A 15791-nucleotide genomic window follows, 5' to 3' on the forward strand; every position below is an offset into this window, starting at 1 on the left:
GCGCGGGGCAGCGCGAGGCGGGCCGGGATCCCCGCGGCCACGGCGGCCGAGCGCCGGCGCCCAGCCCGGGTCCCCGGGTCACTCCCTTGGTGACGACAGGCGCGTTCCTTCCTCTTCCTCTCTCCTCTGCGGCCCCGCCTTCCCTTCCCTCCGCCTACCTCCCCGAAGCCGAGCCGCCGCCGCCAGCCGCGCGTCATGTCGGGCCCCGCCGGGTCCCCTCACCCGGGCGCTGGCCGGATTCTGCCCAAGCTCGGCGGAGCCGCTGCCCCAGGAGTCGCCGCGCCCGCGGGCTCTGGCCCAGCGCCGCACCAGCAGAACGGTAGGCTGGCGGCCGAGGTGGCCGGCGGGGCCTAGAACCAGAGGGGCGGCCTGCGCGGCCAGATCGGGGTGGGGCGAGCCCGGTGGGGGGGGGTGGCGCGAGCCCGGTGGGGCGGGGGGCCCGGGTGGCCGCCGGGGCTCGGTGCGGAGGCCGCGGGGCTGCGCGGACGCGGGGGGAGGGGCGGTGCGGGACGCGCGTGGGGAGGGGCGCTCTGGGCCTGGGGGCGGGGGCCTGCCTGGAAAAGTCGGGACCCGGGATGTTTATGTAATGTGACCCCGGGCCCGAAACCGCGGCGGAGAGTAGGGGCGGTAGAAAGAGCGGAATCGACAAACAAGGTAAAATCCCTGTTACGCAGCCTGCACGCGGGAGAGTTGCTTCGATCGACCCTTTTGCTTAGAGACCGGGCTGGGAGCCGAGACCGCAGGGTGCGTGGTCTGAGGAAGGCGGGTGTAGCCGTTGGGCAGGAAGGATCGTGTTCTTTCTGTCTTAGGAAAATTGCTTTGATTTTTGCGGCCCAGAGAGCACGCTGCCATGGAGGGAACTTAAGTTAGCGCTCAAGTTTGTAGACAAAAGGGTGTAAATATGCAACATAAGTGTAACTGTAACCCTGACCCAGTTCGGCCTCCAGATCTGTCATTTCTGCTGTCGCTGCTGCTTAAGCCTTCGGAGTTTGCTTGAAAGGCAGCAGGTGTCAAACGGATTTAAACGAATACTTTTAGATCTGGGTGTTTTTCCCAGTTTCAGTTTCAGAAAATACAAAACGTGCCAGAGTTGGCTTTTCTTTGAGTCAGGGCCTTTACACCAGCAGCAGCCAATGCAACGTGAAAGCTGCTTTTCATGCTAAGGCTTTTAGTATGGAGGAGTTTCAGCTGAAAAATGATCGTCTCTAGGATATCCATTCCCTAATCTTGCGATTTGGAATGTTCATGGATCTGAGCGGACCGGGGTGGGAATAGGTGGGGGGAAGGGTGCTGTCTTTATAGACTTGATAGTATGTCAGATTAGAACCCTGGAAAGTACTTAACTGAATACCTTAGAAAAATATGTATACCTTGTGTAAGAGAGTAAAACTACACTGGTACTCTTGAAATGACTGTCTGACTGGCCTATTGTATCCAATTCGCTAATGAAAATTTACTGGATGTAAGCCAATATCTAAGTTTTACATCTGATATTTTTCACTCATGAAGTTTATCATTTATCCTGAGAATAAGTGATCACATTTTTTCATAATTCAAAGGTGATGGTTTAGCCTTAATATTCTTTGGATCAGCCATACTTGTCAATATTACGTTTTACTTCCAGTAGTCATTTTATTACAATGGGTTTTGTAGGTGTTGTACCTCTGTCCTGAACATGAAGATATTACCTGTGAACAGTTTGTATTCTTGTAACTTCTTGGTTTGGTTTTGTCTGTTTTGAAAACAGCTTTGTGTGTGAAGGAACCAACACACTCTAATTTAGAAAGAGATACTAAATCTTTTATTCCATTGTAAACCTGTGTTAACGGTGATTCAAGGATTATCTTTCCTTAATTTTCTGGGTATGAATTGTCTTGGTGAATAGTTCTTAACTTTGCAAATATTTATCTTGGCCTTATAAATTTTGTGAATGTTCAAGGAACACGAGGATATTTGCTTAGCCAGTTGTATAATGAGAACATTAAATCTTCAAGAACAAATCAAGTCACATATTTTGAAGACAAATAGAGATGATGCTTGATTTCTACTGTTGGTAGTCATTACTTTCCTTTAAAGTTGCAGTAATCAACTCATTTCAGCAACACTTAACTGCATGCTTATGCATCCGATACTCACGTGGTGATAAGATAGGAAGAGCCTTTCCTTTCTTCTAACCTGACCTGTATTTTGTTGACATTTAAGTTGTTTCTGGTCTTGAGGAATTTAACAAGTAGGGGTGGGAGGGAAAAGCTTTCTATAAGCACAGGTTACTGCTTGACCAAAAATCTGGAAATGTAAAGTTCTAAGGTACGTTTAGAATCTAAGCAGTAAAAAGACACAAAAGTTGCTGAGTAGGGAAAGCCAAGGCATTGAAATTGAAAGGAAGAATGAAAAGGGGCCAGGTCTTAGATAGGTCTTAAATGTTATGATAAGAAATTTGGAAATAAAGATAAAATAAAGAACTAGGGACAATTTTGTTGTTTTTGTGGAAGGGAGTGGTTTAAGTAGAGAAACAACAAGATCAAATCTCTGTTTTTGTTGCATTTGCTAATTTTAGAAAAACTTTTTTTTGCTATATAGTATTGGCATCTGTAGATAAAGATTAGGCAGTCATTTGGGTTTCTGATTTATTCTTTAGTCCCACATAAGCTGGGTTGCTTTTTAATCTATCTCTGGAATTCTAGACATGGCAAAAAAGAAATAGGACTATGGGTATGGAAAAGTCACAGATGACAGAATTGTAAAACTGGAATGGTACCTTAGAGATCACTTAGTTCCTTGGTTACTAAACTTTTTAAAAAACAAATTTGTTTTTCCAAAAGAAATGTGTATAGAGCCCTGCTAGAGCCCTGCTAGATCAATTAGAAAAAAGCAAAGCAGTTGTGGGTAAACTAGAGGTGGAGGCCCAGTTGTTTTTGGAACACAGTCTGAAAATCACCAGATCCAATTGCCTGATTTTACAGATGAAATCAAGATTCAGAAAGATTAAGTGACTTGGTTTTTCACCAATTTAAATGTGAACTTCATGAGGGTTACTGCTTTGTCTGTCTGTTGTTCACCGTTGTGTTCAGGGTCTGAACTATGCCTGGCAAGTTATAAGTTTTCATTAAACATTTGTTAAATGAAGTCCAATTCAGTCCTCCTAATTCCAAGTCCAGATCTCTTTCTCTTAGCATACTCTAAGAAGTTTATTTTTAGAAACTTTGATATATTTGGGGAGGGAAGGGAATAGAGGCATAAAACTGAGACTTCATTAACACTTTTACTTGTTTTCTAGTTTTAATTGCTGACACCCTTTTTCCCAATTATTTGAAAATGACTTCTTTTAGTCTGCGAAATCTTTCTCTCAGACTTCCTTAGGGTTGTATTTCTACACTTCAGTTTTTCATTGAGCAGCAGATGGAACTTTTAAATTTATTTGTGTTTGCATATGAAGTGTTTGCTGAATATTTTTCAACTTTTGCTCTTACTATGCCGTTTGAAATTCCTTCCAAAGCTGAGTCCTCAGACAGAGAACTGAGTGAAATAATATCCTTGTAATGATGGTGGGACTCCAAAATTGTTCCCAATTGACTTTAATTGAAAGGGATCTTTTAAAAGTGTTTTTTCAAAGTGCATTTTTGTTTATAAATACTAGGAAAATCTCTCCTTTCCTCCCTCCATCCCCTGGTAACCTTTAATCTATCTCTGCAAATTTGCTATTTCTAGATACTGCATTTAAGTGACGTCATACAATATTTGTCCTTATGTGCCTTGCTTATTTCACTGACTGTAATGTTTTCAAGGTTCTTCCATGGCGCAGCATGTCTCAGAACATCATTCTTTTTCATGGCTGAATGATATTCCATTGTGTGTATGTATGACATTTTGTATATACATTCATTTTGTTGATGACATTTGGGGTTGTTTCTACCTTTGTCCATTGTGAATAGTGCTGCTGTGAGCATTGGTGTAGAGGTATCTCTTTGAGACCCTGTTTTTACTTTCTTTGGAAATATGCCTAACCCTGAATTGCCAGATCATGTGGTAATTCTGTATTTAACTTTTTGAGGAACTGCCATATTTCTTTCCACAGTGGCGCTGCCATTTTACATTCCCACCAACAGTGCCCTAAGAGTTCCAATTTTTCTGCATTCTCTCCAACTCTTGTTATTTTCCATTTTTAAAATAATAACTATCCTTGTGGGTGTGAAGTGATGTCTCATTGTGGTTTTGATTTGCATTTCCCTAATGGATAATGATGCTGAACATCTTTTTATATGCTTATTGGCCAATTATATGTCCTCTGGGAAGAGGTCTCTTCAAGTCCTTTGCCCATTTTTAAATTGTGTTGTTTGTCTTTTTTGTTGTTGAATTGTAGAAGTTCTTTATATATTCTGGATATTAAGCCCTTCTCAGATATGTGATTTGCAACTATTTTCTCCCATTCTGTAGGTTGTTTTTTCAGTTCCTTGATAATGTCCTTTTGATGAAGTCCAATTTTTCTATTTTTCTTTTATTGTACATGCTTTTGATACCATATCTAAGAATCCCTTGCCAAGTCTCAGGTCGTAAAGCTTTGTTCCTATCTTAATTTCTAAGAGTTTTATATTAAGGTCCATGATTCATTTTGAGTTAATTTTTGTATATGGTATGAGATAGGAGTCCAGTTTCATTCTTTTGCGTGTGGATATACAGGTTTCCCAGCACCATTTGTTACTTGGTACCATTGTCAAAAACCATTTGGCTCTAGATATGTAGGTCTAGTTGTGGACTTTCAGTTCTATTTCATTGGTCTGTTTGCCTGTTCCTGTGTCATTTCCGCACTGCTTTGAGTACTGTAGCTTTGTAGTACATTTTTAAATTGGGCAGTGTGAGTCCTCCATCAAAACTTTGTGACAGGCACCAGGTTTAACAATAAACCACTGCTTTTTAACTTTACTGCTAGGAAGCAAATAGTGCTCATTTTCAGATGAAAATGTGTTTCCTTCCATCTGTGTGTTTTCCAAGACTGGTACTATTGGCAGTTTTATCATTTTAATAGTCAATAATGCAAGAAAGGTGAGATAGTAAAGGGAATTATTGGAGTTCATTATAGAATAATGAAATAAATGAATAAACCATTCTCTCAGCAATACTCTCTGGTCAGTTATAGGAAACCTTTCAACTTTGAGAGCATATGTACAATTTAAAATGATAAATCTCCCTAGTGTGTCTAAAGTAAGTACCTTTTAATCAAAGCAGCATCTGTGTCTCAAGTTTCTAGTCTTCCTCTAGAAGCAGCCTATCTTCTCATGAAAATATTGCCATGATGATAATGTAACTATCTGGATACATCATTTCCTTCTGAGCTGATTGATATAAATATTTCAAGGGTCTTAAAAATAAAAATGCATTCACTCCATGTATAAATAATTGCCTTTTTCAGGGATTTTTATTTTTTTTATTGCTATATGTATTGCTTTAGATATTTGCAGTGTCTTTTCATTCCCCTTCCCCCTTCTCCCTCACCTCAGGTTTCTGAGAGCACATCTGCAATAATTTTTATAAACCACATTCATTGCCACTGATTGTAGTATTTCAGCTAACATCATCTTTCTAATTCATCTGTAAACCTTGAAGTATTTGATGCTAAAGACATTGAAATAGAACAGATTTTGTGCCAACCTTCGATGACTTCCTAGAAATGAGGGCATCATCACAGTCAGTGCTGTATATTAGAGCATTTCACGTTATTATTCAGTCCTGGGGAAGCCACTATTTCCAAAGGCTAAGCACACTCAGATTCATCCCGAAGGTGTGGGCTAGTGAGAAGGATGCAGGTTTTGATACAGCCCAGGTTTTTTGGGAGATAATTATTAAACATCTCTGACCTGCAAGGGATAATAATGTCTTTCTTGTACGGTTGTTGGAGGATTACATTAAATGGGGTAATATTTTTAACGTACTTTGCCCTAGTAGGTGCTTAGCAAGTGATAGACCCCTTCATTCCATTGCCTTTAGGCTGTAAGTTCTCCAGTGGGAAAGGCCATAGGTTTTCTTCATGATACTCCTTGTGGCAACACATTGTAGGCCCTCCACTGAGTAAGGAACTTGGCTTTGCATTCATTGTTGCTTTTGAAGACTGACCACTGACAGGAATCTCTGTGTCAGCTGCCTCCTCTCTCTGCCCCCCCTCTCCCCGTTGCATTTAAGGTTCGATCACTGTTTGTCTTTTTTATATTTTTCTTATACTGTCCAGTCCTCCCTCCCTCCTTCCAACCCATTCTTGAAAGATTTTCTCTAATAGGCTATCTACCTCAGCTTGCTGGAAGGTAGGTTTAATTGTTTTCAGGTTTTCTAGAATTGTACAGAAGATGTAAGTGAATGTAGGGAGAGGGATTAGATAAGTAGGCCTATTTCTTAGGAGTTCATTAATGAATGAATTACATTCTTAGATCTAATTCTGCCTCTCCAAGTTAGTATAAATTTATCTCAGTATAGTAGAGGAGATTGTATTTTGCTGACCTTGAGGTTCTTGTTAAGATTATGAAGACTTGTAGTCTGACTTTAAAAAAAAAAGTATTGAAATTCAGTTTAGGAAAAAACTAATGGAACAAATATCTTTGATATTAAAAATGATGGTTCTCTGTCATGGGGGAATAATCATGTTTGCTTATGGAAATTTTAGGATTTGAGAATTAGAGACATTTCACCATTTTTTGTTCTCTCTCTCTTTTAATTTGTTTTCTCTTTCTCAACCATAATTGTGTCATAGTGGAAACTGTACTATTATAACCTTATTTGTGTGACTTGTTATATTTTTATTATTACTTATTTGTCATTTTTGCATGTTTATGCTATGGTCAGTAACTTTTTTTATTTTTTTTCCCCTATGAAATGGTTATATATGTTGGCATAATCCTATTTTGATGGTTTATTTTCCTTGAGGTTTCTCCTTACTTTAAATTTGTGATAGCGTCTCTCAAGTGAGCTCTGTACACCAATTAGCAGCCCTCTCTATTTCCCTACTCTTATTTCTCTTCTTCTCCTTTTCTCTCATACCTCAACATCCTCTCTCCCCTTTCCCTTTTCACTAATGATCTTATTCCAAAGAAATTAAAAGCAGTCTGAAGAGAATGTACGAAACTTACCACCACCAAATCTCTCAACCTTCCTGCTTATTATTCTTGCCCTATTTCAGATGAATCTAGATTATTTGGGTGCAGATTTCCATTCCTTCTCTCTTAAGAACTTTGTTCCTACACTTTTCTCCTACACTATCTATTTTGATCTTAAAATTTATGAACCTTATTTTATGCAATAGATATGTAATCTCAACAGTTGTATATAAGTTCAGTTCACAGTTCTTAGCAAGTATTATGTTTGGGTCCTATTTGTGTAGTGACAGGTACTCAGGGGGGTGCAAACATGAATGTTCTCTGCACTCTAGGAGTTCTCTGCACTCTAGTGAAGGAGAAGAGGAATGTAGGCAATGAATCATCTTTCTTTGATAAGTCCTCTGAGAATGATATTAAGAGTTCTGAAGAGGGAAAGATTCTTTTTGGTTGGTATAATAGAAGAGAATTAAGGTAGAACTTCAGCTAGATCTAAAATGATGGTAGACTTTGAATGAGCAGGTAAGAACTCATGAATGAAAGACAAGGAATAAGAAAGTATACTTTGAGTGGGGCAAGGGTACTAATAAAAGAATAGTTTCCAAAGGTATGTGGGGACTGTTTACAGAGGTTCTTGAAAATTAGCCCAAGAAGTTTAGACTTTATTTGGAGGGACAGGGAGCCACTGAGATTGTGTGGTAAAGAGTGTTGTTAAAAAGTACTATGGTTGCATTGGTCATGAATCAAGAGAACGTGCGAGTGGGATGAAGGGAATTCAGAAGGCTTTGAAATTTTCCAAACCAAATCATATTTCGTGTGCCCTACAGAAATTTGTTTATTTAAAGGATCCTATGTTTTTTTTGTTTTTTTTTTTGTAAAGTGACTAGATGTTATATAGAATATTTGTTTTGTAAATTTTGATTTTCATGTCAGGTTTGTTTAAAGCAGGAATAGAATCAGATATTTGCAGTGTCTGGAAGGCTGTATCACTGAAGTGGATGTATCCTTATGGATCTTGTGATAATTTAGTCTTGCTTATGATGCTTATAGAAAATCAAAGGCTTTATCTAGCTGGTACCTGACAGTGTCAGTCAGGCTGACCAGATAAGCAGCTCCATTGAAAAAGTATACAGACTACTTGTTAAAAATCTTTATTTCTCAAGGCAGATTGCTACCAGTGAGTGGATTAGTCTGTTTGAGCAATCATTTCCTTCTTTTATACATATCTCACTTGAAGCTAGGAGTGTAAAATTCTTTCAGATGTTGCATGTAACTGATTTTTTTTCTGTTTTCAGTGATTATTTGTTACTGCTTATTTGTAAGACAATGTGTTAGGCTATTTGCTAGATACAATAATTAAATAATTTCCTTGTTTCTAAGACACTTTTTTTTTCACATTTTTACCTCTGAAATATGAGTGCATCTTAAAATCGGTGGTATTTTCAAATTGTTTCCAGAGTTGTGTGAAAACCTGCCATTGACACCTGGTATGGTTGGCAGAATAAAGGCTCCTGAATTATGGCCAAGTGCAAATCCCTGGAACCTGTGAATGTTACCTTCTATGTTTAAAAGGGCTTTGAAGATGTGATTAAATTAAGGATCTTGAGATGGGGAGATTATCCTGGATTATCCAGGGGGAGAGTCAGAGTCAGTGGAGAATGCAGTGTGACAAAAGAAGTTCAGGTTGAAGTGATATGCTTTGAAGATGGAGGAAGGGGACACAAACCAAGGAATGTAGGTGGCCACTAGAAACTAAAAAGGGCAAGGAAATGGGTTTTGTTTTCAAAGCCTCCAAAAGGAACTAGCCTTGCTGTTGACACCTTGACTTTAGCCCAGTGAAACTGATTTTGGACTTCTGACCTCCAGAATATAAGAGAATAAATTTGTGTTATTTAAGCCTCTATATTTGTGGTAATTTGTTACAGTAGCAGTAGGAAACTAATATAAGTGGTGTGGTGGATTGAATTTTATGCCCCAAGGTGGGGCGGGGGGAGCATGTTCTTAATCTTAATCCATTCTTGTGGTTGTTAATCCATTGTAAATAGGACCTTTTGAAGATGCTGTTTTTGGTTAAGGTGTGGCCCAACTGAATGAGGTTGGGCCATAATCTTATTACTGGAGCCTTCATGAAGAGAAAGCCATGTGGTAATGAAGAAGCTGAAAGTCATCAGAACCTGGAAGAGAAAGGAGAGGTCATCGCCATGTGTATTGCCATGTGACCGAAAAGCCTAGAACTCAAGGATCACCAGCATCCCGCCCCAGAATGCCACAGTCTTAAGGGAAAAGGCATCACCTTAGTGACTCCTCAGTTTATGTTTTCTCCTAGCCTGAAAACCATGAGCCAAACAAATCCTTTGATTAAGCCTACCCATTGTGTGATATTTGTCTTAGCAGCCAGGAAACTAGGACAGTTTTTGGCACCAGAAAGTGAGGAGATGCTATTGCAGATACTTAAAAATGGCTTTGGAATTGGGTAATAAGTAGAGGCTAGAAGAGTTTTGAGGTGGTTGATAGAAAAAGCCTAGATTGCTTTGAAGAGACTGTTGGTAGAAATAAGACTGTTAGAGGTACCTCTGATGAGCCTTAGAAGAAAATGATCAGTGTGTTATTGGAAACTGGAGGAAAGGCGATCCTTGTTATAAAGTCACAGAGAACTTGTTGAAATTGTGTTCTGATGTTGGATGAAAGGCATAACTTGTACATGAAGAACTTGGATATTTAGCTAAGGGGATTTCTAAGCCATGTGGAAGATGCAGCCTGGTTTCTGTTTGCAGCATATAGTAAAATGCAATAGCAAAGGGATACACCGAGAACTAAACTCTTAAGTATAAAGAAACCAGAAATTGTTGATTTTGAATATTCTCAGCCTATCCAGATGTTGTACTCTGAGACCAGGGCCAGAGACAGCTCTCTTGGAGACCTCCCCGAGCTTCTGAGAAGTGAGTCCCAGAGGAGAGAGCTCCATGTAAAGGTTTAACTAAACAATCCTTTGCCAGAGAGGATGTTCCTAAACATGGATCCAGTCAGCCACTTCAGTAGAAGTCAAGATTGGAAATGCAGTTATCCAAGAAGGATCTGTGGAAAGTTCTTTTGTCTGATGGTTTGGACTTCCTTGAACTACATGCAAAGCTGAAAAGGTTTTTGCAAAATTTGTATGAATAGATGCACTACCAGCCTGGACTGAATGGGACAGAGAAGGAACAAGTTGTTGAAGGAAGAATGGCTTCAAGGGCAAAACCATGGAAACAGGTTTGGACTGAAAAGATCTCTTAGGGCCAAGAGAGTGGACCCACTTGTGTGTGGAAAATTTGAGTGTTCACCCCTGCACTGGGAGGGGGCAGGCCATCTTGGAGGAGATGGGCCAGTGTTCAGGGAGAGTGCCAGCCCAATGCTTGGAAGTGGTGGGGTCTCTACCTGGCATTTGCAGAAAACCTGGCCGCTATCCAGATGCTTGGAGAGGGTGGCACTTATCCAGTGTTTGAGGAGAGTCTGACCTCTGTGCAAGCCTTGGAAAGGGTGGGGCTGCCACTCCAGCAGGTCCAGAATACAAAGCATCAATCCAGAAATGATTCTCAGACCTTGAAATCTAACAGAGTTTGCCCTGCTGGGTTGTGGACTTGCTTGGGATCCATGACCTCTGTTTTCCTTCCGTTTTTTTCCTCCTGGAATGGGAATGTCTATCCTATGCCTGTCCTGCCATCGTTTATTGGACGCAGATAACTTTTTACAAGGTTTCATAGATATACAGATGGAGGGGTGTTTTGCACCAAGACAGACCACACCCATAACTGATTGATGGTACTTTGGACTTAGCATTTTTACTGAAATGATTTAAGGCTTTTGGGATGTGATGGAATCAATGTATTTTGCATATAGGAAGAACATATCTTTTGGAGGTCTGGAGGGTGGACTGTAGTAGCTTGAATTATGTATCCATTCCTGTGGGTAAGTGAACCCATTGTAAATAGGACCTATTGAAGATTTTATTTTTAAGGTTTATAGCCAACTGAATTGTGTTAATCCTACTACTGGAGGCTTTATGAAGAGAAAGCCATGTGGAGATGAAGAAGCTGGAAGTCATTGGAACCAGGAAGAGAAAGGAGGGGACATTGCCCTGTGCATTGCTATGGCACAGAAAAGCCAAGGACCCAAGGATCATCAGCAACCAGCCCCAGAATGTCGTAGTCTTAGAGGAGAAAGCATTGCCTTGCTGTTGCCTCAATTTTAGACTTCTAACCTCAAAACTGTGAGCCGGTAAATTGTATGGTGAAGCCAATCCGTTGTATGGTATTTGTCTTAGCAGCCAGGAAACTAAGTCATCTGGTAAGATTTTTTTAAAGTGCCATTATCAAAACATATGAGATGTAATAAAAATACAGTTTTTTTAATTTCCCTTTGTTATGAATACTGTTCGTATTCTTGAACTACTACAGAGTAAAAAGGGTAACATATGGGAGGAAAAAAAATCAGACCTCTGTATTTATCTTTGTACTTGCATATAAATTACTTTATATAGTGAAAACTCTTAAAGTATCCTATAGTATTCCTTGTTGATACATTGTGACTAGGTAAATGCCGGTTATTGGATTATTCCATGATTGTTACTCAGCTTTATTTTTTTTAATACTATAGTATTGGTTTCCATGAGCCAGGTACTATGCTAATAAACCTTAGGGATAAGTGGAACTGAGAGCTTAATAGACCAAATTTCTTTACTTACAGAGTTTACAGTTAGACAATTATAGTTCCATATGAACAGTGTTGTAGGGGTCCAAGATGGTATGGATGCAACATTAGGCAGGTCATTTAGTATTCATTTGGAGGGTTAGAGAATGTGTTCTAGAGGAAAAGCTGAGCTGAGATCTGAAGAATGAGTAAGAGTTAGGTATGGGGTGAGAAGGAAATTTGGAAGTTTCCAGATAGAGTGAAGAGTCTGGGTGAAGGTTCAGATATGAGGAAGCATAGTTTGAGAATAATTGAGTGTGGTAAGGGTGTGTGTGGTACAATGATTCTCAACCTTTTTATGCTCATGGATACTTTTGTGTTAAACATTTTTGGTGGCACTTTTTTTTATTCAGCTTTATTGAGATATATTCATATACCATACAGTCATCCAAAGTGTACTGTCAGTTGTTCACAGTATCATCATATAGTTGTGCATTCATCACCGCAATTTGTGAATATTTTCATTACTCCAAAAAAAATAAAAAGTAAGAATAAAAATAAAAGTAAAAAGGAACACCGGAAACATCCCATCCCCCCCATTATTCATTTAATTTTCATTCCCATTTTTCTACTCATCTGTCCATATATTGGATAACAGGAGTGTGAAGTTTTCACAATCACATGGTCATACTGTGTAAGCTATATAGTTATATAGTCATGTTCAAGAATCAAGGCTACTGGGTTGCAGTTCAATAGTTTGGGGTATTTCCTTCTAGCTATTTCAGTACACTAAAAACTAAAAAGAGATAACTATATAACAAGGTGGCATTCTTGAGGAAATGAAAATTTGAGCGCCTATATTTAAAAAAAAAAAAAAATGTTTAAGAAAAGTATCACATATTCACTTTGTCCCCTTCAGAACTTTGTTGCCATTAAAAGGCAACTTGAAGTAATACCATATTCTGTCCTGACTAATCTCTTTTATGACCTCTTGATGCAAAACTGTAACATACAATGTCTCCCCACACACTTTTTTTTTAATGGAGTAAAATAACATAAAAATCATTGTAACCATTTGTAAATGAGCAATTCTGTGACATTAAGTACATTGACAGTGTTACGTAACTTTCACACTATTTCCAGAACATTTTTATCATCCCAAACAGAAACTCATATCCATTAAGCAGTAACTCTGTATTTCCCCTCCCTTACCCTTGTTTACTTCTATTCTGCTTTACAGCTCTATGAATTTGCTTATTCTAATTATTTTATTTAAGAGAAATCATACAGTATTTGTTCTTTTGTGACTGGTTTATATCACTCAATATGTTGTCTTCAGGTTCATCCATGTTGTTGCATGTATTGACACATCATTTCTTTTTATGGCTGAGTAGGTTTCGTTGTATAGATATACCACATTTCATTTATCCCCTCATCTACTGATGGACACCTGAGTTGCTTCTATCTTTTGATTATTGTAAATAATGCTGTTAAGAACATTAAATAATGTGTATAAATATCTGTTTGAGTCCCTGCTTTCAATTCTTTTGCATAGATTCCTAGAAGTGGAATTGCCGGGTCATATGTTCATTCCGTATTTAACTTTTTGAGGAACTGCCAAACTGTTATCCACAGTGGCTGCACCATTTTACATGTCCACCAACATTGTATGATGAGTGTTCCTGTTTTTCGCATCCTTGCCATTACTTAATTTTATTTTAATTTTTCAGATAATAGCCATCCTAGTGGATGTGAAGTGGTATCTCATTGTAGTCTTGATTTGTGTTTTCCTAATGGACAGTGATGCTGAACATCTTTTCATATGCTTATTAACCATTTCTGTTTCTTCTTTGGAGAAATGTCTGTTCAAATCCTTTGTCAATTTTTAAAATTAGGTTGTTTTCTTTTTGTTGTTGAGTTGTGAAAGTTCTTTATATATTCTGGATATTAAACCCTTATCAGATATATGGTTTCCAAATCTTTTCTTTCATTCTGTAGGTTGTCTTTTCATTTTCTTGATAATATCCTTTGATGCACAAAAGTTTTTAATTTTGATGAAGTCTCCAATTAATTTTTTTGTTTTTGCTCATGCTTTTGGTGTAAAATTTAAGAATCTGTTGTCTGATACAAAGTCCTGATGCTATTTCCCTATGCTTTCTTTTAAGAGTTTTGTACTGTTAGCTCTTATATTTAGGTCTTTGATTCATTTTGGGTCAGTTTTTGTATTGGGTGTGATGTAGAGGGCTAACTCTATTTTTTTACAAGTGGGTATCCAGTTTTCCCAGCTCTTTTTGTTGAAGAGACTATTCTTTCTGCCATTGCATGTAATAATTAGTTCCTTTTTCAAAATCAAATGGCCATAAATGTGTAGATTTATTTCTGGACTATTCTATTCCATGGGTCTATATGTCTATCCTTATTCAGTTACCACGCTGTTTTAACTACTGAAGCTTTGTAGTTAAGTTTTGAAATTAGTAAATGTGTGTCCTCCAACTTTGTTTTTCTTTTTCAACTTTATTTTGGCTATTCAGGACCCCTTCTAATCCATATGAATTTGAGGATCAGCTTTTCATTTCTGCAAAATAGGCTGTGGAGTTTTTATGGGATTGCATTGAATTTGTAGATTGTTTTAGGTATTATTGACATCTTAACAATACTGTGTCTTCCTGTCTATGAATACAGTATGTCTTTCCATTTATTTACACCTTCAATTTTTTTCAGAAATGTTTTGTGGTTTTCAGTGTACAAGTCTTTCACCTCCTCTGTTAAATTAATTCCTAGGTATTTTATTCCTTTAGATGCTTTTGTAAATAGAATTGTGTTCTTTATTTCTTTTCAGATTGTTCATTACTGGTGTATAGAAACCTAATTGAATTTTGGGTGTTTATCTTGTACCCTGCAATTTTGCTGAATTCATTTTAGTAGTTCTCATAGCTTTCTTCTGGGTTCTTTGGGTTTTTCCATATATAGAATCATATTACCTGCAAATAGGGATAGTTTTACTTTCTAGCATATAGTCTTATTTGGTGGCAAGTTGTACCTCCTACCACCAGGTGGGAACTTGACATTACATTTGACGTCATAACAGCAGTATCCTTAGTTGTAGCAAAATTAAACTTTATGTGTTATTCAAACTGGCAGATTCATGGGAAGAACTTGCTAAGGCCTACCCATCCAAAATCACTATGTGAAGGAGTGGTGAGTGATGAAGTCAGAGAGGTAATAGGAGTCAGATCATAAAGGGCTTTTGTGTTAATTTTCTATTTGCTGCCATAATAAATTACCACATGTTGGTGGCATAAGTGAACACCAATTTATTATTAGTAATTTAGGAGTCCAAAATAAGTCTCACTCGGCTAAAATTAAAGTGTTGGTAGGACTGGCTTCCCTTCTGGAGGGTCTAGGGTAGAATCCATTTACTTGCTTGCTATAGCCTCTGTGGCAGCACACATTCCTTGGCTCATGGCCCCCTTTCTCCATCTTCAAAGCCAGCAGTGTTGCACTTTTTTGAAGTTTCTTCCATAGTCATATCTCCCTCTCACTCTTCTATCTTCCTCTTCCACTTTTAAGGAACCCTGTGTTTACATTGGACTGACAGATAAACCAGGATATTCTCTATTTTAAGACCAGCTGATTAGTAACATTAATTCCATCTGCTACCTCAGTTCCCTTTTGCCATGTAACCCAACACATTCACAGGTACCTGGGATAAGGACATGGACATCTTTGGGGAGAGGGTGGCTATTATACTTACCACAATCTTATAGGCCATGTTGAAGAATTTGAACTTTTTCTGTATAGCAAGAGAAACCATTAGAAGTCTTTAATCAAGGAGTAGCTTAATAAGACATGTACTTTAGGAAAATGTCTTAGCTTACCAGAGCTGCTATGACAAATGCTATTCAGTGGGTTGGCTTATACAGCAAGCATTTATTGCATCATGGTTTTGAAGGCTGGAAGTCCAAAATCAAGATGTTGGCAAGGGCATGCTTTCTCCTGGGCTCGGTAGTGTTCTGGTGATGGCAGTCGCCGTTACATGGTGATCTCTGT

At 38.6% G+C, this 15791-nt stretch overlaps 1 protein-coding gene across 6 annotated transcripts in view; it reads left to right on the plus strand.

Annotated features, from left to right (window-relative positions):
* Positions 1–15791, plus strand: part of SEC24B (SEC24 homolog B, COPII coat complex component) — a 124446-nt gene continuing 108655 nt past the window's right edge. For 2 of the 6 annotated variants that reach the window (XM_037830441.1, XM_037830442.1), the window contains exon 1: positions 8–319. In XM_037830441.1, coding sequence (XP_037686369.1) covers positions 196–319 — 124 coding nt within the window. In that variant the 5' untranslated portion in view covers positions 8–195. Of the gene's footprint in view, positions 320–15791 lie in introns of all 6 variants that reach the window. The other 4 variants (XM_037830444.1, XM_037830445.1, XR_005215940.1 and 1 more) reach the window with 3 other exon arrangements.

Source organism: Choloepus didactylus, chromosome 3 (genome assembly GCF_015220235.1).
Source record: "Choloepus didactylus isolate mChoDid1 chromosome 3, mChoDid1.pri, whole genome shotgun sequence".
Taxonomy (NCBI): domain Eukaryota; kingdom Metazoa; phylum Chordata; class Mammalia; order Pilosa; family Megalonychidae; genus Choloepus; species Choloepus didactylus.